Below are 26,358 nucleotides of genomic sequence, written 5' to 3'. Positions count from 1 at the left end.
GTTTCCGGGCCAAAAGGCTCCTTTGAAAGTTCGACGATTTAACGGCCCGGATTGGGTGTAGCGTCTCTCTACGGCATCCGGCGCCACGAGTCCGCGTACCCTTGAAAGGTTGACTTTCAAGATCCTGTAACTACCCCGTATGCACGAGCTGAATATGTCTACAGTCTATAGCATTTGTCATGCACTCCTAAGTGTCCCTACGTTCCATTTCCACCACTGAAGCGCTGATCGTGCGATATGACATGGAAAGAGGAGCAGATCATTCTTTCTGGAGAAAGACGGATCGCGGAAGAACTATAGGATCTGCTCCACAACGCCTCGATATCTCTTTGAAACGATCCTCGTCGCAGCCGACACGAGAAACGTTGATCGTCATGGAGGAATCCAACTCTTACCGTAATCAACCTCCAGGTAACCATACGACTACCCTCATATTCAATCTGTTCTCAGAAGTGTAAGATGTGGTCAACGCAACACAGTATTCGGGCAGATGCTGTCGTCATCGAGCCGCGTCATCCCTAGCCAAGCCGTCCACTGACAGAAAAGGAACGAGAGCACGTTCATACGAGCCGGACTAGTGGTATCAGCTTGAAGATATGGGTGTGGTAGACATGGAAGTACGCAGTAGGCCATAAGAGAGAGAGAAATAGCTTTCATCGATGCAGAATCGCAGATGCCAAGCATGCTCTTGTTTGCCTGAGGCATGTGAATTATATAATCTGTGACTTACGTAATCTGCGAGTTCGGCAGCTTCAGACCCGTGAGCCAAAGCCAATCACAGAGCGTATACATGACGTGCTTTTGGAGAAGCTGCGATGCGCGGGGAGCTTGCGGAGTCCAAAATCTGCGATTTCGAAGAATGGAAGCCATGCCGTTCTTGATTCTCTTCATCCAGCGTCTGGGTCTTATAGATCCACGTCTTATATTTATCAATAGTTGTCAACGATGATGTCTCTACGACGCGCCGTGCGGACGGCTTCGTCGTCGTACCTGCGGACAACAAAATTTGCACACCAGAAAAACATATCTAGGATACAGCCATTGTCGTCAACACCATGGCCCACCGCGGACTTCCAATGGCGTCGCTGGACTCAGTCTGCCGCAGCAGCCCGTGAGCAGCCCGATTCCTCGAATCCGGCCATGTCGTTCCCTTGTCTAGATGCCCAAGAAGCCAAAACAGTATCGCTATCCAGACGCTCCATGAACACCGGCCCTGAACCGTCGTACACTACCGGACATCACGAGAAGTTCCATTGTGAGAACCCGCTGCTTCTCGACTGGGGCGGTGTGCTCCCTGAATTCGACGTTGCGTATGAGACCTGGGGAACTCTGAATGCCGACAAGAGCAACGCAATTCTCCTCCATACAGGACTCTCCGCGTCGAGTCATGCACACAGTACACCATCAAACCCGAAGAATGGCTGGTGGGAGAAGTTCATCGGTCCTGGAGCTCCTCTCGATACGAACAAATATTATGTTATCTGCACAAATGTCATCGGCGGTTGTTACGGAAGCACGGGGCCTTCGTCCATTGACCCATCTGACTCAAAGCGATATGCCACACGTTTTCCCATCTTGACAATAGAGGATATGGTACGAGCACAATTCCGACTTCTCGACTCTCTGGGTATTCAGAAACTACATGCATCTGTTGGCTCCAGTATGGGCGGAATGCTGAGTTTAGCAGCCGGTGTTCTCTTTCCAGAAAGAATGGGAAGATTGATTAGTATCAGTGGATGTGCGCGCAGTCACCCATACAGCATCGCTATGCGCCATACTCAACGACAAGTTCTTATGATGGACCCCAATTGGCAACGCGGCTTCTATTACGACTCGATTCCTCCTCATCACGGTATGAAACTTGCCCGCGAGATCGCTACCGTCACATACCGAAGTGGTCCTGAATGGGAACAGCGATTCGGCAGGAAGAGAGCCGACCCTAGCAAACAGCCTGCTCTTTGCCCAGACTTTTTAATCGAAACTTATCTAGACCATGCCGGAGAGAAATTCTGTCTTGAATACGATGCCAACAGTTTGTTGTACGTGTCCAAAGCCATGGATCTTTTTGATTTGGGTCATGCCCATCAGGTCGCAACCCGAGAACGAAGGGAGCAAAACCAGAAGAATATGGCACTGGGCAATATTGAACGAAACGATGCATCTTGCAGCTTGACTCTGCCCGACAAACCATATGAAGAACAGCCCGCTGCTTTGTCGTCTTTGACGCCAATGAATGAGCCCGCAACCGTCGAATCGACTGATGGCCCCCCACAGGATCTTGTGCGCGGCATGTCCCCTCTGAAAGACCATCCTGTTCTTGTCATGGGTGTCGCAAGTGACATTCTATTCCCAGCATGGCAACAGCGAGAAATTGCAGACACATTACGAGCTGCAGGAAATCAGAAGGTCGAGCATTTCGAACTAGGGGAGGACCTCTCTCTCTTCGGGCATGACACATTCCTGCTGGACCTTGAGAATATTGGAGGTCGCGTCGGCAAGTTTCTGGGATAATCTTATCGTCCCGTGTACATATATCATAAGCACTCAGCATAGCACAGCATTGCAGGCGTTCGTTCTGTTCTCTAACAGATCACTGTCAGGGTAATGACATCTGATTTACAAGAGAACTTTGAAGGGAAATTCACTGGCAATAATTAAATATCATATGTAAAATAACAGTAACCCTCAGATTAGCTCTCTGGTTCCCACTGGCTTCCATGCACATTGTAAGTAAATGCCGGATACCTCAACTTTGGCTTTTGGATACTACTTGTCATCACCGGGTTACATGAAAGAAAATATAAACACGAGAAACGGTAGGAGTGAAAAATAATGGTGAACAATCGTTGTATTAGTTTACGAAATACATGAGTGAATAGTTACTAGACGCAACAAAAGCAAGTGCAAGTGATGAAAATACAAACTCTCCCTAGCCTGTTCAGATTGAAAACTACCTTTGGGTAAAGGCTCGTCAACGACCTGCTGCACGCGGTTACCTCGCAAGAGGCAACACGCGGAGCATGAAGTACCGTTTGAATGATACCTTGTCTCCGAGGTGTCCTAAGAGTTTAGTCATCATGTAAGGCATCACTGGGTTCGTTCGTCGATGATGTGTAAAAGGTAAATTGTATGAGGGTGAAGGTACTATGGACGGTCGATGAATGTCGGAGTCGAGCTGAGGATTGACGCCGAACCACCGTCATTAAATGGCAGCGCCAACCATCAAGTCGATCCTTTAATTCGATAGCTTCGTCATGGAAAGAGGTGATAATCAACGGGTGAAAAGAAAAGACTGTCGTGGCTCTCAGATTTCTGTTCACCTGCATCAACCACACGTTTGACACGTCTTCTTCCACCGGTCAGGTCGAGTTCGTGACCAGACTGGGGATAAAGTCCATGCTAGTCACTGGGATGTGTGGACCATATGTGTCAAAAGCTCATGTGAGAATTTTCTTCACTGAGACGGACACAGTCTTCTGATTAAGAATGTTGTGGGACGGTGTTGACGAGAGAAGGAAATAGGAATGGAGAGTAGAGTTAAGACAAGGAAAAGCTAGCCGAGCTGGATCAACGTCGGGCCGAAAATTGAGTCTACGCACGTGACTTGTTTCCATCCGATAGCAAATCTGCATGAAAACAGCGTCATATCAGCACGTGATCATCTTTGCTGTCGTGGTCTGGCATTACTAGCTGGCTACATTGAGTGCATATATTTGAAATATCTACCTGAAGTGTGAGGTTCCATGCCATTCCTTCGTCCTCAAAATGGGTAGAGTCGCTAATCTCTATCGATATGGCTTATCGAGATCATAGACGCTATCGATCTTCCTCATACTACGAGGACGATTACTTGGACCAAGAATTATCTGACGATAGAATAACAGAGTCACGACGATACCAGAATTCGAGGGACCGACGAGAGAATAGAGAACAAAAAGAGAGCATGAGCTCGTGGCTTCAGAGGCAGGCTGGCTCTCACAATGTGCAGCTTGCTGCTGCGGCAGTAGTGTCCGGAGCTGCTGTAGCTGCAGGCATATTCGGCTACCAAGCATTGAGAAGACATGAAGCAGTCGAAACACTCAAGGCTTCAATCCCACAGCTAGACGAGCAACATCATGCCGAGACCCTCAACGAATTCGGCACTGCGGGCCCTCTACCAACACTCAGCAAGGAAGATGAGCGCAGTGCGGCACTTGCGCGACGAGCACAACAAGGAGACTACGATGAAGACCTTATACTCGAACAACTAGCTCGTAATCGAGTGTTCCTAACGGATGAAGGCCTCAAGAAACTTCGCTCGTCGTTTATAATTGTCGTTGGTTGCGGCGGTGTTGGTTCCCACGCAACCGCAGCTCTGGCTCGCTCCGGAGTGGCCAAGATACGACTGATTGACTTTGATCAAGTCACGCTCTCATCCTTGAACAGACATGCGCTCGCTACGTTGGCGGATGTCGGTACGCCCAAAGTTCATTGCATACGACGTCGAATGGAGCAGATTGTGCCATGGGTGCACTTTGATTGCCGAAACGAGTTGTTCGGCGCGAGTGTGGCTGACACACTCCTCGCTCCATGGACTGGCAAGGAATCAAACGGACAGAAACCGGACTACGTCATTGACTGCATTGATAATATCGAGTCCAAAGTTGAACTGTTACACTATTGCCACAAGAATTCTATTAAGGTCATTTCGTCCATGGGAGCAGGTTGCAAATCCGACCCGACCCGTATCGGCGTGGCTGATATCTCGGTGAGTACGGAAGATCCGCTATCTAAAAGCACTCGTCGGCGCTTGCGTGTTCTGGGTGTGCATTCGGGCATTCCGGTCGTGTTCTCGGTTGAGAAGTCAGGTCCCGGGAAAGCATCTTTGTTGCCTCTTGCCGCTGAGGAGTTTGCCAAAGGAAAGGTTGGTGAGTTAGGTGTATTACCTGACTTTCGGGTGCGGATTCTTCCCGTTCTTGGAACAATCCCTGCTGTTTTTGGGTATACCATTGCCAATCATGTGATCTGTGCTGTTTCTGGCTATCCCATCGACTACAGCCTGGCGGCAAAAAAGCGGGAGAAGCTCGGCGAGACTATGTACACCTCACTCCAGGGCACAATGGAGAGGCTAGTCAGAGCGGAGGTCAAAGATAACGAACTTGTCGGACTTCGCATACCACTCGGCAAGGAGGAAATTGGTTACATTGTCGATGAAATTTGGCGCGGGAAGAGCGTCATCAGTGGTCTTTCCAACCGCTTGGTACTCGTTCCCTGGAAACGGCCAGCGGAGGGCTTCAGAGTGAACCCGCAATGGGAGAAAGACGGACAAAAGCTTGTTGTGATGGACTGGAGAGATTTGGTTTGCATGACGAAGGAAGAGGCTGTACAACACGAAAGAGAAATTCTTTCGGGAAGCAAGACTGTTGAAGAGCTTTACGATGATAAGGTGCTGCAGTTGATTGATGCACGGCTGAAGGAGGCGGAGATTTATGAACAATATAGGTAGATGGTATTGCTCCAATTGATGAGGACAGAAACTACGTGCAACACTTTTGAACACAATGCCTTACGTAGTATATTACTACGTATAGTTCGTAGGAAATATGAAGCATAGTAATTTATCTAGTATATGTAGTAATATAGTTAATACGTATTACATACGACGCATACGTACAGACCCGGTCACCCAACCCAATCAGGAGCCTCAATTGCCGGGAGTTAACTGTGATTGGCTGACTGTAGTACCAGTGGATCTAGCAGGGGCTGTAACTTTCTTGGAAGTCTTGGAAGTCTAAACTGACTGATTCGATGGACGACGAGGGTGAGACATGACTACAGAACTACACTTAGCATCTTCGAGCCGGACCTTTGATTATTTCGTTGAGACTTGGCGGCTTTTCTCACATCACGGCGTCACGGACTCCCAGCTATGTTGGCCGGTTAGAGATCAGGGCCACAACTTCCACATTGAATCTTCCGCAATCAGCAATCCGCCAAGAGAATAGTCACCAACCCTAACATCATGGCGAGAGACAGAACGCATTCCTTCGGTTACCCCCCGAAACCCACCAGCTTTGAAATGGATATGGACAACATCACCGTTTCAAGCAGTAGCGACGACGACGATGCCATCAACCCTCATTCTCGAAACGCCTTTCAAAGCTTTCCGCGGGGCGGCTCTACTCAGCGACCTTTGATCAGCTTCGTCACGAATAAATGGGAGACATCTCGCTCGTCCAGAGGTCGTTCATCCTCATCTGATTCGTCCGCTTCGTATGATTGGCACCGGGTCCCATGGCTTGGTTTCATAGCGTCAATCGTCATGGCGCCTAAGTTCAGACGATATCTCGTCGTATATGCTATTCTCTTGGTGTTCGCTTATACGGGATGGGAGGCTGTTCTGCAACCGATGATCAAAGAGCATGAAGAGATACTCACGGCACTCAACGTGGATACATTAGAAAAAGTAGGCGGGTGGTTTGGGACCAACGTGCGTCCGGAATTCGTCGACGTTGTGCCGATGAAGACCCTCGATCCGACTCTGTTGCCAAGTCCTGAGAGAATACAAAGTCTTAAATCAAGTCGGCGACTGGTTATTGTCGGCGATGTACATGGGTGTCAAGATGAATGTAAGTCTATCTGTCCGATTGAACCAGGTGCCATAGCAATATTAATTCACTTTGTAGTGGAGAAATTGTTGAAGAAAGTGACCTTTGACCCGTCCAGTGACCATCTCATACTCACCGGAGATATGATCAACAAAGGTCCCAAGAGCAGCGGCGTAGTAGACCTTGCGCGCGAACTCGGCGCTTCATGCGTACGAGGGAACCACGAAGATCGCATCTTACTTGAGCGCTCAGACATGAAACTTCATACAAACGAGGCATCTGATCAAGAGTACACTGTTGTCTCCGACACGGCCGAGCGCAGGGTAGCCAAGTCATTAAGCGATGACCAAGCGGCATGGTTGCAGGATTGTCCTGTTATATTGAAAGTAGGAGTAATCAAGGACATGGGCGAGGTTACTGTTGTGCATGGGGGTTTAGTTCCCGGTGTACCGCTAGAGAGACAGGAACTGTCGAGTGTTATGTCAATGCGGACTATTGACTTGGACACCCATGTCCCGAGCGCCAGCAAAGATGGCATTCCCTGGTTCAAAGTGAGTTTTCTGCATCCATGCATACATGTGAGAATGCTACTGACAGTCTGAAAGCTCTACAACCAGTACCATAAACTTTTGGCATCATCACATGAAGACGTCGACTCCTCTCACCCTCCCAAAACCATGACCGTGATATATGGCCATGACGCCGCAAAATCACTCAATATTCGCCAATACACCAAGGGCTTGGACTCTGGATGCGTCTACGGCCGAAAATTGAGTGCACTTGTCATTGAAGACGGTGGCAAGAATGAAGTCGTGCAAGTAAAGTGTGACGAATATGTGAAATCTTGAGCTGGCATATCCTTGCTTTTTGGCGTTTTTCTTTGGCTTGCTCTATTATGGCATCTTTCGGGAGTTTATTTGTCCTTGAATTTGGATTGCGGGATTGTATATAGGATGTTGTGTCGAGTTGTACCTCTTAGTTGTTCTTGTGTCATGATCAATGATACCCAAATTGATGCTTCGGCGTCAGACGATCGTTTATACCGATGGGATTTGCACATAATTTCAATGCATCTAGTCTATGGGTATACTAGTCTATTATACATCGTAGCAATATCGTAAGAATGCCGGAGAATGGTAATAATCAGATCACTCCGGATGAACGAGCAAACCTCAATGACCTTGATCCATTGGAATCCAATCTCCATCCTCTGTCCAAGTGCCTGCTTTGCCGAAGTCTTCATACCACAACCCTCCCAGCGCACTATTTTTCATATACGCAAATCGGAAATACTCCGAATGATTCTGATGTATGCGTGTCCACTCAAATGACATATCTGCTGCTGTCTTGTTAGCAGCACCGTCTTCGGCTGTCTTGGGTGCAGCACGGTATATATTGGCGCGTAGGACATCATTGACCATCACCGCGATACCAGCGATGTCGCTTGGAAGGGCAGAGAACCAAAATGTAAGGTTATCTCCCGCGGCGCTAATGATGGGTACCTTAATATTGGGCAGAACACTGCCCAGTTGAGCGTCCCCAAGCAGGGCATTCGGGGTCTGAAGGATACTATCAAAGCCCCAACGCGCAATACCATTAATGAACAAACCCATGAGTAAACCCTGGTATATTAACGATGGTCGAGTTTGAAGTGCAGTTCCAGGCAGGAGTAGCAGCGAAATAATGTAATGATGAATGCGCAGATTAAGCTGAGGAAGGATGATCATAATCATCAAGGCCCCTGCCATGACCCCATATATCACCAAATAGCGAGGCAGCTTTCCCGCTGACCAGATGGCCAAGGCTTGCGTGACCATGGTAACGACGATAACTGCGACGATAATTATCAACGCCGGGATAGCTCCCGGTTGCTGTTGGATGTCGTGTGGAGTCAAGCGAGAAATTGGGATGCGGTCAAAGGTATCTGTATTCAGGGCGCCCACCCAGAACGGACCAAGCCATAACATTGTTTTCTCGAACTGAGCAGTAAGACCACTGAGAGTTTCCCGGACACAGAAGTAATAGATAGCCCAGCCGACGAAGGCAGCGGGTAGCAAACGGCCTATCCCGATTGAGACGACCTCGAGGTAGTCTGAAGCGAACGGGGGATCGGATGCAAGTGCGACCTGGAACCAGGATATGAACCATACCGAGACATAGAATACGCTTGGCGATGTGGTGCACAGCGAGATCACAGAGGTGAAAACGAGGGATATGGCAAAGAGTAGCCAGCGAGGATCCCGACATACAACAGTCGTCTCTCTTTCAAAGTCAAATGACAAAGGAAAGTATGAATTGAAGGAGACACTTTCGATATCATTCTGCTTCGCCCCGCTAAAGCCAAGTTGCTCGCCTGTGCGTCGAAGAATGCCACATCCTCCGGCGGCATTATTGATGACGCCAGCGTGAATTGCAGCAGCGCAGACAAAGGAGTCACCGCGGTAAAAAGAAGCATTACTCTCGGGTGCCCCTCCGATGACAAGACTTCTGTAGTTGAGCTCCTGGTCACCTACAGTGTACGGCTCAAGGAGAATCGTATCACGACATCCAGCAGGACATTTGAATGCAAAACTTTGCTCGTCGAACGGACGGCATGCATTACCATCAATACCACAAAGAGTACCATTGTGCCTAGGTATTCTATCAGATAGTCATTTTATCCAAAACTGGTGCTGAATACATACCATAATCTCGCTCCGCACGACAGCCGATTCGGTATGCCGTAATCGGGAATCTCAGGGCCAACGACTGACCAATTCAGAATTGTCAAGAATATCGCCGCCCATAGGGCATGGAACACGATCAAAGCAATTAATTTTGATCTCAGACTTGGGAATAGGTGCTTCACGACGCGAGTTGGCGCGGTCTGGAGACCTTCAAATATAGGGCTAATATGATGTTTCCGTGGAGGATCGGGCCCTTTGAGAAAAGAGCCGAACCATCCTGATTGGCTTGGGCGAGTCTCGGCGTACTGCTTTCTTGTGCTTCGACCACCAAGAAGCCCTTGTCCGACTTCGTCTTCTGGAAGGTCCAGAGAATCGTCTGAACGGTCCGGTTCCTGCGGAGCTTCGTGGCTGTCAAATTCAATTCCGGACCTGCCGGATTCAAGGTCTTTTAGTAGAAGAGAGTCATTATTGTCGGCCGTGTCGTTGTCAGAGCCTGAGTGACCAGGAACACCACGAATGGGGACCATGTCTTAGGTTATGTACATGGTTCATTACTTGATGTATAAATAGACGGATAGTTGTCAGGACTGAATACATAAGCCATGTAGCGAGCTGAATTATTTAGCGTGGCCCTATGCCAGCCCAGGGCCCACTGGTCCTCCGCCGTACCCTCCTAGGGTGCTTTTCGACCAGACATATAACGTAAGCTAAACACATGTCAAATTGCAAGCCATTGAAGAATGTAATAGATGAGTCGCATTAAGGTTGTCTTTATCTTCAGAGTCTCGGTACGCCATAGAAGTCTATTTTAGGGATCATACATGGCCCGAATCCTGATCAATTCCTCACAGAATGTAGAGTGCCAAACTCTGCAGTGGCTTAGCACATACAAAAATAGGACGTGGAGGTCATATAGGCACCAAATATCAACCCCAAGTACGCTGGCCACAGCGTGTATGCAAGATAAGTGTTTATTGTGGCCGACGACTTCCACAAACACGCCCATACCATGCCGATATTTGCCGCCCCAATACCACCAATGATGGAGCTGATTCGCTGAATGACCGAGACGTAAGTGAGATGATCGATCCAGAAAACGAGTCCAGTTGTCCACAAAGCAGGTATAACCGTGAAGAGAGTGATTGTTGCTAGGACGAGCAACCCATCATCGTTGTGTGTCCGCGGTCCATCATGATTCCAAAATTTGGAGGTCAAGTAGACGTGGACAAGGGATGTACAGAAGAACATCATGCATAAGCCGACGATAGCATGTCCGAGGTGCTCGAGTTGGTGCTGCTCCATTTCGATGTTGATGGGAGCTTTGGTGGGAGAGATTCATGAAAATGAAAAACAGTATTCAGCAGGGGTAATTCCTGGATTACATGTAGAATGATATTGTGTTAGGTGGTTGAAAATCTGTACTAATTAGGAAAATTTCGTACGAGAAATTTACGGCGTCAACTAGGAGCTTATTTGACACTGTAGTTCTTAAGATAAAGTGGTACGTAACACATTGAAATGAAAGAAGTTGAAAGACAAAGCTTAGAAGCTCTAGGCCGCACTAAGAGATAGGCCCCCTTTGTGACCAATCGAAAGCGAGTATCACTACAATGAGTCGCTTATAGAACATTCGTCATTTGAAAGAACCTACATAAAAGGCCTTCGTTCCATTCAAAAGGCCGAAGTGGCACGTACAAAAAGGCATTGCAGAATATTGATACACCTGATAAGGCTGGGGTAGAGGAACACTGAACTATGTACCAAACTTCTGAACGACTAGTACCTTGTGTCTGATGTATTTGAGCAGATTGCTTGACATAGTTCGCTTCGCTATCGCTACCCTTTGCATTGTATGCAGCAGGAAGTCGTCCTTAATTCTTGGAAATAGTGCCGATTTTTCCACCTTCACTGGTCTGGTGGTGAGTTGTATGGAGATTGATTCTGTTCTCAAGTTCGGCGACCCTGTAAATTTGTCAGTTAGCAATTGAAGACCGTTCTGAAGTATATATGCATGGAGTATGCCAAAAAAAGAAACGAAGAGCATACCTTTTGCCGGCTCCATGAGTCTGGGTACCTGCGAATTTGCGCGCAGAAATGCGGTTCTGCAAGAAAGATGAAATCAGCCCATTTGAACTTATAAAGAATAAGAATTTGAGAGCTTACCTCGAATAACTCATCTAATTCCTTTTTAGAGGCTCAATTTAGTACAAATACATTGGTACTCCATCCTACAGATTAATTACCTCAAGTGAGCGATTCTGCAGTAACCTACAAGTCAGCTTAGGCACAGACTTGAAGTGAATGTAATCACTTGCCTTGATCTCAGGTACAAAGAAGTAAGCATAGATTGCAGCAACAAAGCTGATGGCGCCAAAGAGCCAGCCGATGTTGGCACCAATATCATCAAGCAGATATGGGACACAAAATGCAACAATAAAAGCCGCAACAACGCTGAATTGATGGTTGGTCAGCCTAGTCTTCAAAGAAAGTAGGCTAGGTTTAGATGCATACTTTATGGTACTGGTGAAAGCCATTGTCTTTTCTCGGAGACTGGCAGTTCCGATTTCAGAAGCTACCTGTAGTAAGTGATGATTAGCATGGGATGTTATTGCTGAATACACAATCAAGACTTTGACATACTACATATGCGATAGGCGCCCAAGTCCTGATAGATCATGTTGTTAGCCGTCGTCTTCGATGATGTCAAATTTTTGAATACTTGCATGGCGAATGAGAAATTGAACAACATAACAGATGCCACCAAGCCATTAGCATCCGAGGTCGTGAAACTGCTCTTGGTGCCAATTCCAGCCATGGAAAAAAGGAAAATTCCCTGGAAGAAAGCTCCTAAAATGAGAAGGTCACGTCGCCCGATTAGATCGCTCAAGGGCATGCCGATGAGGACGCCGACCCATGCTACGACACTGGAGATAATGTTGTATAAAAATGCATTTTTTGAGAGACCAACCGTTTTGTAGAAGCGAGGTGAGTCTTGTATTCATATTAGCTTGGCTACCGCATGAAGAAGGCCTGAACATACATTGGGAGACGAAGCCCTGCCCGGTAAATTGTTGAAAAATAAAGACCATGGTTGCAATTGAGGTTCGGCGAAGGTTTGTGCCTTTCTAAGGAGAGAAAAGACGCAGTAGTTAGCATTTTATAGTATCAATGCGGAGTTCTGACCTGGTTGAATGGAGATACTGACGAATAGATCAATCCAAGGACCTTTATCCACGTTGCTGTTGAGAGCTTCCTCGATGGCATCAGCTTCATCTTTACAAACACCGGCGGCTAGATCATCCATCAGCTTGCTCCTTATGAACTTATCCGGAGGATGAACACGAACCAACATCCTCCTTAGGACGGACTTTCTCCAGGGTTCGAATAGCATCTTCCTTGCGACCCTTGCTAATAAGCCATCGTGGAGCACTGGCTGCACGTAAATTAGTAGAGTCGTTTTGCAAGATCGGCATAAAGGTTGGTCATACGGATCAGAAATGCTCCAAAGACGACGATCACAGGGACAATGGCCTGAACTGCCACGGGAATAATCCATCTAAAGAGAGAGAGTCAGGAATCGAAATGATTGTCGGCAAAACCGTATCGGCTTACCCTTTCGGTCTCGTCTCGGTGGAGAACCGCTCATTGATGCCGGAAGCAAATATTTGACCGAATTGGATAAAAAGTTGAATCGATCCAACGATGGCACCCCGTAAGCCGGCTGGGACAATATCAGATTGATATGTTCTTGGAAATCAACAGTTAATTCTTCAAGTCTCCATAATATGCGGGATGCTCGAGTAAATACATACGTCGAGGTGTTTTCAGCCAATCCAACGCTAAAGAGAAATCATACGTCAGGCGATGATCATACGTTCATGCAATCAGACCAACCTGTAGTAGACAATGATACGACCGAGGACAAATTGCACTACTTTATGTGAAGTGCACTCAATAACAATGCCAGTAAAACTTATCATGCACAGAATCCACATGGTCTAGCGATGGCCCAAGAGTTCGATGAAGATTGGTGCTGTCTGATTGATCTGTTAGTCTGATGACTTTTGAGGGTTTGCGATCCAGATTGATTGACGAACAAGAGTTCCAAAGAATTTCCCCGAAAATGCTACTGAACTCATAAAAGATGCCCTAGAGCCAGACAATGCATAGCCACCGGTGCCCGTAGGTGTCCCAAACTGGCGTTCGAAAGCTGGAATGCTCTGCACGCCCGAGAAACTGGTCGTATCAAAGCCGAAGAGCATGTTCAGCATGGCAGTGATGAAGCATGCGCTTAATAAAGCAGGTGTCATTTTCTTGAGCATGCTCCCTAGGGTTTGACGGCCCCCTTTGAGAGAGTCCTCGGATTGAGGCATGGTGAAGGCTTTAAAATGATATCAGGAGAGCAAGAGCTGTAACAGCGAGGAGAATAATCTGGTAGAACAGCGAAAATTGTCTTCACAGAACACAAAATACGTCAAATCGACATACAGAAAGGTCTCTTTCGGATTTAAAAAGAGAGGTGAATATCTAGTAGCATCAAGCTATATAACTTGGAACATACTATATGAACATTCTCATTTCCCAATTGATTTTATTTCTCAGCATTGAAACCTAAGCTCTGACATTTCACACATGACAAGCTGAATAATGTCCCTAGAATAAGGATATTCTTGCTGGGATACAGCAATCTCTGCCATTGTTTCGTGACAACTAGCAGACTTGCTCATTCTCCGGCTGAATTTCGTCATTAGTACTAGCAATGATTGATCAGAAAGGCCTAGATGGAGTAGAGAAAGCAAAGAGGGGGGCAAGTTTCGTAGGAAGTGGTTTACTAACTCCTGATGGAGGATACGCGGAGAAGTTGACTGTGAAGTCAATCGGAGGACGAAGCGATGTACGCGACGACGATTGACCCACTCGGAGCTGATACCGATATACGCGATGAAATTTTAGGGTTAAGCGATATTAGGGCTTGAATACTTCTACTCCCAGAATAGCCTGCGATTTTTTCAATCAGAGAGGACTGTATTCGAAATACGTAAAGTTGTGATATTGTGAAAGGAATAGTAAAATGGCACAATCTCGTCCAAACATTCTCGTCATCCTGGCAGATGGTAAGCCACGAGTGCTGTCAAGTTAAATACAGAAAGGATTTGACCAGATCAGACCTAGGGTATAGCGATATAGGATGCTTTGGTAGTGAGATTCGAACTCCCAACTTGGACGAACTGGCTCGCAATGGTGCGCGGTTCACTGATTGTTAGTATGAACTGTGCTTGTAACCGAGATATATTCAAAGCTGATATCCACAGACCACACTGCCAGCGCCTGCAGTCCGACCAGAGCAATGCTTCTCAGTGGAACAGACAATCACATCGCCGGCGTCGGCATCATGAGTGAACAAAAAGGCCGAGACCCAGAACGCTGGAATGTCCCTGGCCATGAGGGGTTTCTCAAGTACGATCTCCTTTCCTTCGGCAAGTTAGAACAAGACTTAATGAAATAGTCACGACGTTGCCGCCCTCCCCGAAATACTTCAAGACAACGGTTACCACACCCTGATCAGCGGTAAATGGCATCTCGGCCTAAGACCCGAGAACAACCCTGCTGCTCGCGGATTTGATAGATCGTTTGCCCTGCTTCCAGGCACGTCGAATCATTACGGATATGAGCCGCAGTTTGGGAAGGATTATCTCAAATTTTTTGTTCGGATTCCGCCATTGGTCTGTTTTTCTTTCACCTAATTATGTCGGGCATGGTTCTGATCTGGGGCTGTTGCCATGGTAGTATACCGAGGATGGAAAACGATATGAGATGTATGGCCATCGTACCACGGTTCTATGAAATGATCTTAGGACTGACTATTACAGCGAACCAAACACCACCCACGACAAACGAGGCTTCTTTAGCTCCGACTTCTACACAGACAACCTCATCCAATACCTCAAGGATCGAGATCCCGAAACCCGCCAGAAGCCCTTCTTCGCTTACCTTCCCTTTTCAGCCCCCCACTGGCCACTTCAATGCTCAAAGGAAGATCGTGATCGATACAAGGGAATATACGATGATGGGCCAGATGCGCTTCGTCTCAAGCGATTGGCACGCTTACAAGATCTGGGTCTCGTGCCAAAGAATATTAGACCGCATGATGTCATTGTTGGACCGATGAATACTGAGTGGGATATGATGACTGATTATGAGAGAAAGTGTTCAGCCCGTTCCATGGAGTGTTTTGCGGGAATGGTTGATAATATTGACCAGAATGTGGGCAAGATGGTGCAGTATCTCAAAGAAACTGGGGAGTTTCAGAGTGAGTTATTTCAATTGAAGGAGTGGGCAAATATGCTTGCTAATAGCATGTGTTATGCGCACAGATACATTGATCGTCTTCCAAAGTGATAATGGTGCTGAAGGAGCTACCTACGAAGCCATTCCAACCATGGGTGCCGATCTAATGAGAGTCATCAACGAATACTGTTTGTGTACCTTCAATATTCGGGGGTAGCGGGCTAATATATTGTAGACGACAACTCGTTGGATAATATCGGAAATGCGAATTCTTTCGCCTGGTATGGAACTAGGGTAAGCTTTTCTTCCAATTTCACTTTGTCTCGGCAGTACTAAGTGCTTCGTAGTGGGCGCAAGCCTCGACAGCTCCGTCGCGTTTGTACAAGATGTATACGTGAGCCATGGAACGGTGACTCCTGCATGACATGACTAGGCTGACTTTTCTGTACAGCACCGAAGGTGGAATCAAGGTACCACTCAGTAAGCATCACATAACCGTTGAGAATATCACTTTCTGACTCGTGAAGTTGTTCACTACCCCGGCTTTGCCAAAGAGAAACAGAATGGAAGCATTCTACAGCCCTTTAGTACAGTCATGGATCTGTGTCCTACAATTCTTGACTTGGCGGGAATCAAACATCCAGCTTCTGATGGAAAGCCGGGCACATTCCGTGATCGCTCTGTAGCGCCTATGAGAGGAAGGTCTTGGGTAAGTTTTATCAGTAAATCGTATATCCTCTGTCATTCTTTGCTAATGCTCGAAAGGTTCCGTATCTGTCAAGCGCATCCACTCATGACAATGACTCAATGGACAGCATCCATGGCAATGATGGCATGGGATGGGAGCTCTTTGGCCGCGGTGCTGTACGTAAAGGCAAGTATAAATTAGTCTACATTGAAAATTCAGTCGGCGGCCGAGGAAGCAATGATCGCGACGGTAGTCAGGATGGTTGGCAATTGTACGATCTATCGCAGGACCCCGGTGAAATAGACGATATAGCCGAGAACTATCCGCATGTCGTCAAGGAGCTACTCCAGGTTTGGGATCAATACCGTACAGAGACTGGAGTTGTATGGGGCACACCAATCCGTTTTGTAGGAGAAGAGTGGGATGGTTATAGTGAAGAAAACATTATTGGTGGAGACGCCATTTCACAGACGACGGCGTGGATGAGAGTGAGAAAGAACGAAGCACCGCCTAGTAGGGCTTTATAGGCTTTCTGGATATTCAACTCGCTAGAATCGTGCTCCGATGTGAGCCAAATCAATAACTTGCTTGGATTTAGTATGCAAATGCATCATTAGGTCGGCCATATGTTATTGTTGCCGATGTCTGTGTTGAATAATTGGTAATCATCGCTGTTAAAGTCGAGAAAAGTGTCACCTGGACTCATAGCAAATGAGAGATCACTCGTGACAATGTCATATGTCCCATTACTCCAGTTAGATGCGATACGGAGTGACTCTGGGCTGAGGGCTTCATAGGAGTGGAGAAAGGGGCTATTGAGTCCTGGTGCTCCTGAATTACCCGAGTTTAGAATTGCATTGCCTGTTATGCCAGTAGTGCTGGCTTCCAATAACGAGAGAGATTCCATGGAAATGCCAGGGTTCTGTGCTGATTGTGGTATCGTGGTGACCACGGTTGGCTCTTGTAAGCTGGTTTTTTTTCCAGAGTCAACCATTGTGTGAGCCGTTAACACATGGTTTTGTTGATCCAGGAATATCTGAGTGTCATCTTTATTACTTGCGAGAGAACGATGTATACTTCCCTGAGTTCCGTACGTGCGAAGACTTGGAGAGTGTGCCCTCGAGGGAAGATGCGACGTCGGACTGGCGGGCCTGGGGCTTCATATCAAATCATCAGCTATATGTTTTTACAAGCAGTGGTTGCAAACTTACAAAAATATTTCTGGGACATCCAGGCGGATCCCATATTGTAGAGCTCTTTCAGCGAGAGCGTGTAACTGTAAAACATTAGTAGGAGAATGTCGTATCGGAAGCCTACAGCAAGCTGACCATCTTTCGCATTGGCTGGGACCACCTAGCTGTTCTTTTCGCGCAGGTAGTGGCCACATCTAGAGCATTCCGAACAGCAGCTTCTGAGATGCCCAAGCTCTCAGCGTCTCCAGGTCCTCGCTCTAGAATGAGCACTCGAATCGAGACGCAAGCACCGACGGATACAAAGGGGTCGAGGTCTTGGTCAGAGATATTGGCAAACGGCGAATTTGCAACTATAGTCGTTATAGCATACGCATGTTGTAGACGGCTGCGTCGACAGGACTGCAAAAAAGCCCTAAACTCTGTAGATTGATGGAACCCAGCAATAGGCTGCCGACACAAGCCATTTTCTTTACACAAAGACTTGCTTTGAAAAACGGTCTGAGCTCTCTCTAGAAATAAAGCGACTCGTAAGAGGTCAGTATACGCAGCATGATACATAACGTGAAGCGTGCAAAGAGTACTCCTAGTCGATTGCCAGGCCTCCGGGTTGAGCTTCGTATACTCGTTCCATTGAAACTCATGCGGCAATTTAACAAGAAAATCATCCATTAGACGCTTGTGATGTTGAAACTTGGAATCAGAATGCCATGGTATTTCCGGAAGAAGCAATTCCTTGTTCTTTGGAGAAAAGGTAGAAGCATATTGGAGAATTTGCAAGCGTATTCCAGCCATCAGGATAATGTAGCCTGCAACACTGGATGAGCCTAATCCTGTGGTATTGCCGGATTCTTTTATTTTTGAGAATGTATCAGTCACTGCGTCAAGACCAAGCCAATAAGAACGTTCATCGCATGGAAGTCGAGCTTCGATCGAAAATGGATCCAACGCAGATTTCAGGGGGCTTGTGCTACCGTCAGGAACAGAGTCCATGGTAAAACAGCTCCAAATCAAGCGACGCCTAGTCTCCATCACTGTGGCCGGAAGAGGAGGAGCATCGCTGCGATTGGCAGATGGTTCTGCTTCTAGTTGCAGAGCTGTTGCCAGACGCGTTGCTAGAGCGGCGACAAAATAAGCGCTCAGATGAGCACCGCGATGCCATTCATACCGCTGCAAAAGGAGCAGTGTCTGCAGATTTGTTGTTGAAGCCCGAGAGAAAATGTCCGGAATCACAAGATGTCTGCATTCTTCTGCCCAACGATCCGGGAGAGCAGAATCCGGCTCCAGACAGCGTAATCCAGTGGCCAGAACAATGAGTAGTAGACAGTGAGGAATAAGATTGTTATCGAGCATCTGCATGAAAGTCGGTGGATGAATGAAGGTGTAGAAGCAAAAGTAGTGTGGTCCGTCAAAGTAAGCTTGAAGTAGGCGAGTTATTTCTAGTATTGATGGTAGATCAAATGACGTGTGTGATTGACTAGATTTACTGCCTTTGGATGGCGATAGCGGCCGTTTAAGATCTTGAGTCGAGTCTGACTTTACGCATTCGACTCTGGCAAGTGTACAATGATCGCACCGCTGGACGCCATCCGTTAAGCCACATTTCAACTGTATTGATTTAGCCTCTATTCTATTCCCGAATCAAGACCAAGATAAGGGCGTATTCAGACACACTTTCTTCTGACGACAACGCTCACATGCCTTTCTATACTTCTTCCGATCTTGAAACGATGAGATGGTTGGCCAGGAGCATTGCAAGCTCAGGCGAATGCAGTTTTGACATCGACCTGGGTACTCATCGCATTTTACCTGGCCAGATTTTAGAATTCATCTTGTTGTAAGAGAGGATATTCAAGTACCTTCCTCAGACGGCATGTCAGACAGCCTCTTCTACTCCGCATCTTGGCAGCGGAGGATGAGACTGGATGAAGCATAATGGAAGGAGCAAGGTTGAATCAGAGCCAATAATCATGGCCATTCTAGAAATAAACTTGAGTTTGTAGTTCAACATGTTCATGAGTTGAAAGTTCAGGAGGAAGTTGAGAGGTTGAAGGCCATCCAAGGCAATTGCGTGCTTGCCGGTTCTCCTCCCGGATTCAGCCAATCAGGAGGCTTCATGTTGTTGACTGAGGCAGCCACGCTGCATATGCCTCAGGAATCACTTACCTACCTACTCTTGTACTATGGACGACTCTTCTCACGATGAGAGATCTCATTTATGAAGATACTTGACTAGTCTGCAAGCATACTGCACTTCTCTCAAAGAGATCATGATTGGCATCGAGCCACACTTCAGACAATCCCATGTTGCACTGATTGGACACATCAGTACCCCGTTATTCTTGAAACGTATTCCTCTTCACTAATTTCAAGATGAACGGATATGACGGAAGTCGGAGGGATTGATTAAACACACTCCGAAAGAGTGACTATATGGTCCTGAGCCGACGATCCGCACTGGCGGCCCCCTTACCACCCACAGGCTGCGTAGTGCCCGCTACAGCGCCCCCCAAGCCCCCATGCCAGGGCCGCTTTAGGGCTGTTTTAGCGTATGCTTGTTGTTACTCCGGACTCCGGCTTGTGTATACGGCAGACTAAATGCCTGGATTCAAAAATCGATTTCGTATTATCCGTAACGATTTGTAATATTCACATATCGCCACGTAGAGATTTTGATTGGTTACAGGACCGCTCCCAACGCGGCAGGGCTGAAGCCCTATATCGGGATGACGGGGAAAACCTCATGATACAGTAAGTACTGGTGGCGGAACCTTGCGGTAGGTCAAGACGTTACCTTCCAAAAAGCAGACCACACTTGGTCATTAAGGTGTTTGAAACCTGATTAGGACATACAAACAAATATATGTGATATTCTTCACATAAACCTCATATTACTACTTGGATCAACTGATCGCGGCAATGGACTACTTCAAACTCGACTCTCACTAATCTTCAACTCTCAATCAGATCAAGTGAGGTAATTGATTCACCTATTTCCTCATACTAAGCACCTGACTGACCGCTATAATGGATCGCTTCATTCAAATCAAATGGCTAGGACCAAAGTATCAGCTAGAAAAATCGTGAGAAGAGGTGGCATTCCTACTCCTACTCCTGCATCTCGTCCTCTTCACTAGAAATATGGCAGTACGTTTGACGCCTTATTGCTTCAAAAAATTGCCTCAATTGAAGATGCTTTTCCATTGTCATTGTATCAATATCCTCACATAGTTTTTTTTTTGTGGAAATTAAAAGTCGCTGCTTGGTTATATGTAATTTGCTGTAAAAATGCGGTTTTGGCCGTACTTGCGTTTGATGATTTTGTAATTTTCAGTTAATTCAATAATCCATACTACGAGTAGGTATAGATCAAACAGCCAATGAGCAGTCAGTATCATCGAAGAAGAAGAAATGCTTTCAAGTTGTGCACAATGAATAAGCACTATTCAGTGCTAAATTGTCATATCATGACGATCTCTCATTGTGTAGGTCAGTATTTATACACCAGTGTCGCCTTTATGACCTCCCTACTTGACCCAGCACCTCAAGTTTCAGACTCCCGTGGTTAAGTCAAGTCCCAGCCGTTGAGAAGTCACATCAAAATGTCATCCCTATTCCAACTCCAGTCCCTCTCCTCCCTCACAGTTTCCTCTTTCCTCCCACCCCTCCCCCTCGTCGGCCTCATCACCTCCACCAACGCACTCATCTACGCCTACTGCGAACACATCTTCCTCAACCCACTATCCGACCGCAGTGTGCCTCCTGCAACAATCCGACGCGTTTGGCAAAAATGCTTTCCACCCGGATTTGTGCTTGTAGCCACTTCGCGGATTGGGAGTATTGCGAGTGGTGTAGCGGGTTATAGGGCTGCGGACCCGGACTCGGCTGCTGGGACGTTGTATGCGGCTGCTATTGCGTTTACGGTTGTGCATTTTGCATTCTTGCCTTGGGTATTTTTCTCCTTCTCTTTTCTGGCTGTCGTTTCTAGTCGATTTGAAGATGACTGACACACGTAAACAGGCACGGGACCATCTCCTCCCGATCCTGGACAAGAATCCTACTAAAGAATCGGATGAAAAGATACACGAAGGCAACAAGAACTTCATCCGTATTGATATCTATCGGACGCTTGCTAGCGAGGTGCCTGCTTTCTTGTGCTTTTTGGGCGCTACTTTGGAGTATTTGAAGCTGTAGCTGGTTCAAACCCCGAGAAGGGGGACAAAGCTTGCGCTTATACGAATTATTTCTTTAATTGCTGATATTGGATATTTACGTGTTTGTACGATGGAGTTTAATAGATAGATTGCTTGATTAGACTTATTGAATGAGTGAACATGAATGAATGACATAAACTATCGAACAAATTCACAGTTGCCGTCGACGCCAAGCGCTAACAAAATCATAAACAAATTGTAAGTGCATAGCTCAAGGGTATTTAACATGACAGAAAGGAGTAGGGGGTATCGAGATCGTAAGCATAATCGTCAAAAGATGAAAACGTCGAGAATTGAAAATTGAAACATCGAGGCGAGGGTTCACCAGAGTCGCATGTCGCAAGTACTTTGACTAGATGGTGATTGGTGAGTTGACTACAGTTCTTGCATGTGCGCAAGACCTTAGACAGCGTAGCGTCCATAGTAGTAGTTGCGGCGGCGATGGTCAACGCGCCAGACGAAGTAGATGCCCTGACAGTATTATTAGCACATTGCCCGAATCAAAAGGAGTGCGTTCGACATACAAGGATAGCAGATACAAGCCAGATCACTGCAGACAAGAAGCTGAACGCTTCAGCAGCCTTCCAGCGACCACACAAGTCATTGTCACCGATATAACCCCAGTCAAAGGCACCGCCGCATGGGAGACCGTTCAAGGCATCGACCTCGAGACCAAAAGCGGCAAACCAGCAGAGCGCGATAATAAGATCAACTGAGATGTATTAGCGCACAGTCTTGTTTTACAATTAAATAGAAGGACAAGAACTTACTGGGCCAGATGAAGAATGTATGAGCAGTGGGAATCAACCAGAGCAAGCCTAGTAGCAGAGACAGACCTGCGATCACTTCGGTGTAGATCCAGCGACCTTGGTCCCAGGCGCTGAGGTGGTCTTCGTGCCAGATGTGGAGGTAGTATCCGACGATACCAGCGACAACCTATGCACGTTAGTCGTCTGTCATTAAGATGGATCAATCACAAGGGTAGGGGACATACAGCGGCACAAGCGAGTTCCGCAATGCGGAGGACCACAGAGAAAAGACGAGAGATGACAGGCATTTTGTTGTCGACTGGTGTAGTGTAGGTACTAGGTACTGGTGGTTGTCTGTGGAACCCCGTATGTGTGTGGATGATAGCTTGGCTCTGGCTTCTTGTCGTGGCGTTGCTGGGAAAAATACAGGAGTTATGAGGTCGAGGGATAGCAAAGCATTTAAGCTTCTCAGCAGTACCACTGCCTACCTAGGCTCCTTCCTCCTCCTCGTCCTCCTCCTGCTCAGCCAGACCGCTTCAGCCTCATGCGTCAGAGGTGCGGGATGGAACAACGAAAGAGCAAAAACTGGATGTTCTGGGCAATCCTCCGCCTTTTCGTCTTGCATGCTCGCCAGATCAATGAAAGCTCACTCGGTATGACGCAAAAACGCCTCGCTGGACCAATAGCGTAGTCAAATTCACCAGCCACAGGAAAGACCGAGACTGATTCGAGAGCGAAGCTGCATGGGGTGAGCAAGGAGAGTTCCGATGGGATGGCTTGCGCGTTTCGGATTGGACGGCGACGGGTCTGGACACGGCATGAGCTGTTGTCTAACGCTGTCGATCGGCGAAGGTACTTTCTTCCCACTAGGTACTACATAGTACGTATGTAGCAGAGCTAGACGTGATGACTCGGACTAGTTACTTCCTACGTAGTGCGTGCTCCATATTTTGGCCGTTGACTCTAGGCTGCTTCTCCACAAGGTAAATTGGACCTACTTTTTGATTTGGTATTTCTCTACTACGTACTACTATGTATGTAGTGTCCCTAGCCTGACAGAAAACGAGATTAAACCAAAACACATTTAATATTAACACGGGTGTCATAATGCTGGATAGCCAGTAGAAACACGTCCGGGGAATAATATGCCTCCCGTACTGAGGCTTTCTCAGGTACCTCCGACGTCATCGACCGGCGCTCTATCGATGACGTCATTATGTGCCTGACAACAACAACAAAAAAAATCATCTGACACTAACAACAGTCCACGCTGTCAGATGCTTATCGACTGATTTGCGGAGAACGGCGCATAGAAGAAATATTCGTGACTCCTCTTCTACTATTTCCGATGATACTTTATAAAATGCTCGTCATGCAACCCACGTGTGACTGTTCTTATGGGTAGTATATCTGCTGAATCCCGAATGACGATTTTAGGGTTAAGTAATTTCTCTCTAAGAGGAGATTGCCTAGCTCTGTCGGCCACTGCAGCCTTCTTCCTTACCAGCCTGGACTTTTGACACTTGCCTACGGTGGTAGGGCTTGACAAGTCCCATGACTTGTCCAGCCCAATTAATGTACTCCCAACTCCTCTGGGGCTTTTCAGCTTCTACTCCTGTTTCACATAGGACTGCGTTCATAGGTATATTACAGTGGGATGAAATAAGTGTTGACACCCCTAGGTATACGTAATACCCGCACAAGGGTGTCAACACTTATTTCGTAGTACTGTAGGTAGACTATAAAATTACCTGAATTCCCTGATCGTGTGAAAAATAAGGGTCTTAGCGAGGACTTGGCATGAGCTGAGGGAAATGTATCAAGACAGCAACGTGCCTGAAGACAATGTCCGAGTTCAATAATTGTATGGAATTGATGAAGGAAGATGGACTGGGATGTTGGCCAGCGAGTATGTCCTGGCGACTGATATCTCTTTCTTGCCCACAGTCGCGGGTAAATAGGCTGATATTAGACAATATGTCTGTTTTTAACCGATTTTTTCGACGAGAAGCTAATCATTTTGAAACGTCCATATGCCGACCGGACGGCCCGAAAACAGGCACATTATAAAACAGGCACATTACATAGGAGACCATATGAAATCAGCAATGACAAGATATGCTCACGAATACTATGTATAGTCGGTGCCATTCCCGATGAGTAGTACCCTTTGATAGCTCACACTCTGTATACAAGCGTAGTGCGTAGTTTGTTCTCGGTTTTCTGCTTTCGATTGTCGACATTACCAATACCATATATATACATAGTAGATAACGTCAACTGGTCTTAGCTTGTCTTATTACTCTACTATAAGACCCGTTCTACAAATTTCAGGGGCATAACCAATAATCAACATAGGACTTAATTTACCGCGCCCTTAATGTAATTAATAGGATAGCGAGTGGATCCACCAGAGGTTCTTCCCAAAGGCATCTTATCATAGCCCTAAAAGAACATTAGGCCTATCACTAAACTTTAAGCCGTGTTACGAAACATCAATTTGTTTCAACTGAATCAGTCAACTAACTAATTGTTTTCATGGCTAGTTTCGGCTTTTGACGGATTCTGGAAGTCAGGTCGGCGAAACAATTATCAGAGGGTCTGGTATGCAAGATCACACCGTGCTTTTAATCAATATGAATCTACTGCGTTTTGAAGCCTGATTTTTCTACATATATCAATCAGTAATTCCCATCTATGGCTTCATTCAACAAAATTAAGCAGTCGTTCCTTCATTCATTCATTCCTTCATTCATTTCTTTACCTTCATTTCTTTACTCATCTTTATATTTTGGGCTTTGACAGACCCAGCAATGTATTTCAGCAAATTCATTCTTTTTCCGCTCCTCCTGGCCGCTGGGTCTCTCGCAGGCGAGGATACTTGTCCTGCCGGTGCAGATGAGGTCGTGGTTGTGAAGACAATTACAGAAACCTATTCTGTTCCAGTGCACCCGAGTTCTATTGCGGTATCATCTGTTTCGCCTGTTTCTGCGGTGGAATCTACTACCTCAAGAACTCCTGCTGCTGCGTCTTCTACTCAGGCGGCTTGGACGACTGTAGGGCTTCTGACTTCTACAACCTCGGTTTCTACGGTTCAGCCAATCTCTTCTTCTTCTTCTTCTTCTTCTTCTTCTTCTTCTACTACTACTACTGCTACATCCGCACCAACTGCCTCGACGTCCGAGACCTTCGTGGGACTGGGTACCAGATACGGCGACGATTGTACTGAAGAAGACTGCTGGCAAGGTGGCGCTTGCAGTTTCGTCGACTATACACTCCCTGCTGGCATTGATGGCAGTACTTGTGTTTCGCAAGATATCTGGAACAACGGGGCTAATTGTGGTGGTTGTATCTCTGTTACGTACAAGGGAAAGACTATCACTGTGATGGTACGTTTACATGCTCATCAAATTGAAACTTACTCACGTTTGATTTTTCTAAGGTGACCAATGAAACCGGTGGCAATGCTACTCACCTGGATATGACACCTGCTACCTGGAGCAAGCTTACCAATGGCTATTCTGGCGGTGGCGTGGATGGTATCGAGTGGGAGTGGATCACTTGCCCAATCGCAACAACAACTCCCCTTGAAATCAGAATGCATGGTGGTGCTAGCAAATGGTGGTTCGCCGCGACTGTCGAGAATGCTCGACTTCGTACTGCCAAGCTCGAGGTGAGCAGTGATAGTGGCGCGACATGGACAGCCGCTGTGCTCGAGAACTACAATATGTGGATTCTTGATGGAACTCTTCCCGACGATACGGCCTGGGTCAGGGTAACCAGTATCGATGGAGATCAGGTTGTTGTGGAGAACGTCGCTCTTCAGTCCGGCGTGGTTACTCAGGCTACTGAGAATTACTAGACTCGTTCTTCAAAAGGTCGCTTTCTTGTTGTTCTTCTTGTTAAAAACAATACACAATGTATCATAATGCTATCAACTGGTTTTTGATCAAACGAGCAACCATCGGATACCAGA

General features: G+C 46.8%; 10 protein-coding genes across 10 annotated transcripts; 6 read left to right on the top strand and 4 right to left on the bottom strand.

Moving 5' to 3' along the window:
• Positions 1-945: 945 nt before the first annotated feature.
• Positions 946-2,511, top strand: BHQ10_004773 (uncharacterized protein; the record flags this gene model as incomplete). The annotated part of the gene is made up of 1 exon (XM_040877175.1): positions 946-2,511. One exon carries the CDS (start codon positions 946-948, stop codon positions 2,509-2,511), a length of 1,566 nt encoding a protein of 521 aa, XP_040733277.1.
• Positions 2,512-3,943: 1,432 nt separating this feature from the next.
• On the top strand, positions 3,944-5,485 carry BHQ10_004772 (uncharacterized protein; the record flags this gene model as incomplete). The annotated part of the gene is made up of 1 exon (XM_040877174.1): positions 3,944-5,485. The coding sequence occupies one exon, from the start codon at positions 3,944-3,946 to the stop codon at positions 5,483-5,485; it is 1,542 nt and encodes a 513-aa protein (XP_040733276.1).
• Positions 5,486-6,001: 516 nt separating this feature from the next.
• Positions 6,002-7,435, top strand: BHQ10_004771 (uncharacterized protein; the record flags this gene model as incomplete). Its single annotated transcript, XM_040877173.1, has 3 exons — positions 6,002-6,608; positions 6,666-7,138; positions 7,193-7,435. 3 exons carry the CDS (start codon positions 6,002-6,004, stop codon positions 7,433-7,435), a joined length of 1,323 nt encoding a protein of 440 aa, XP_040733275.1.
• A 324-nt stretch (positions 7,436-7,759) lies between these two features.
• Positions 7,760-10,555, bottom strand: BHQ10_004770 (uncharacterized protein; the record flags this gene model as incomplete). The annotated part of the gene is made up of 3 exons (XM_040877172.1): positions 7,760-9,218; positions 9,272-9,746; positions 10,144-10,555. The coding sequence occupies 3 exons, from the start codon at positions 10,553-10,555 to the stop codon at positions 7,760-7,762; spliced, it is 2,346 nt and encodes a 781-aa protein (XP_040733274.1).
• Positions 10,556-11,124: 569 nt separating this feature from the next.
• BHQ10_004769 (uncharacterized protein) lies at positions 11,125-13,626 on the bottom strand (the record flags this gene model as incomplete). Its single annotated transcript, XM_040877170.1, has 14 exons — positions 11,125-11,215; positions 11,300-11,355; positions 11,417-11,430; positions 11,526-11,704; positions 11,765-11,825; positions 11,894-12,244; positions 12,294-12,378; positions 12,459-12,544; positions 12,600-12,686; positions 12,742-12,809; positions 12,866-13,000; positions 13,066-13,092; positions 13,148-13,251; positions 13,351-13,626. 14 exons carry the CDS (start codon positions 13,624-13,626, stop codon positions 11,125-11,127), a joined length of 1,620 nt encoding a protein of 539 aa, XP_040733273.1.
• A 698-nt stretch (positions 13,627-14,324) lies between these two features.
• BHQ10_004768 (uncharacterized protein) lies at positions 14,325-16,756 on the top strand (the record flags this gene model as incomplete). The annotated part of the gene is made up of 12 exons (XM_040877169.1): positions 14,325-14,367; positions 14,426-14,512; positions 14,566-14,710; positions 14,760-14,976; positions 15,041-15,069; positions 15,124-15,563; positions 15,628-15,729; positions 15,777-15,835; positions 15,889-15,935; positions 15,993-16,021; positions 16,069-16,250; positions 16,307-16,756. The coding sequence occupies 12 exons, from the start codon at positions 14,325-14,327 to the stop codon at positions 16,754-16,756; spliced, it is 1,830 nt and encodes a 609-aa protein (XP_040733272.1).
• Positions 16,757-16,842: 86 nt separating this feature from the next.
• Positions 16,843-18,778, bottom strand: BHQ10_004767 (uncharacterized protein; the record flags this gene model as incomplete). Its single annotated transcript, XM_040877168.1, has 4 exons — positions 16,843-17,380; positions 17,441-17,505; positions 17,558-17,772; positions 17,896-18,778. The coding sequence occupies 4 exons, from the start codon at positions 18,776-18,778 to the stop codon at positions 16,843-16,845; spliced, it is 1,701 nt and encodes a 566-aa protein (XP_040733271.1).
• A 2,243-nt stretch (positions 18,779-21,021) lies between these two features.
• On the top strand, positions 21,022-21,613 carry BHQ10_004766 (uncharacterized protein; the record flags this gene model as incomplete). The annotated part of the gene is made up of 2 exons (XM_040877167.1): positions 21,022-21,369; positions 21,440-21,613. 2 exons carry the CDS (start codon positions 21,022-21,024, stop codon positions 21,611-21,613), a joined length of 522 nt encoding a protein of 173 aa, XP_040733270.1.
• A 422-nt stretch (positions 21,614-22,035) lies between these two features.
• Positions 22,036-22,690, bottom strand: BHQ10_004765 (uncharacterized protein; the record flags this gene model as incomplete). Its single annotated transcript, XM_040877166.1, has 4 exons — positions 22,036-22,104; positions 22,158-22,345; positions 22,404-22,569; positions 22,628-22,690. The coding sequence occupies 4 exons, from the start codon at positions 22,688-22,690 to the stop codon at positions 22,036-22,038; spliced, it is 486 nt and encodes a 161-aa protein (XP_040733269.1).
• A 2,505-nt stretch (positions 22,691-25,195) lies between these two features.
• On the top strand, positions 25,196-26,244 carry BHQ10_004764 (uncharacterized protein; the record flags this gene model as incomplete). Its single annotated transcript, XM_040877165.1, has 2 exons — positions 25,196-25,771; positions 25,825-26,244. 2 exons carry the CDS (start codon positions 25,196-25,198, stop codon positions 26,242-26,244), a joined length of 996 nt encoding a protein of 331 aa, XP_040733268.1.
• Positions 26,245-26,358: the final 114 nt, after the last annotated feature.

This window comes from Talaromyces amestolkiae (genome assembly GCF_001896365.1).
Source record: "Talaromyces amestolkiae strain CIB chromosome Unknown scaffold8.1, whole genome shotgun sequence".
NCBI classification, from domain to species: Eukaryota; Fungi; Ascomycota; class Eurotiomycetes; order Eurotiales; family Trichocomaceae; genus Talaromyces; species Talaromyces amestolkiae.
This window is presented reverse-complemented; position numbering and strand designations above follow the sequence as displayed.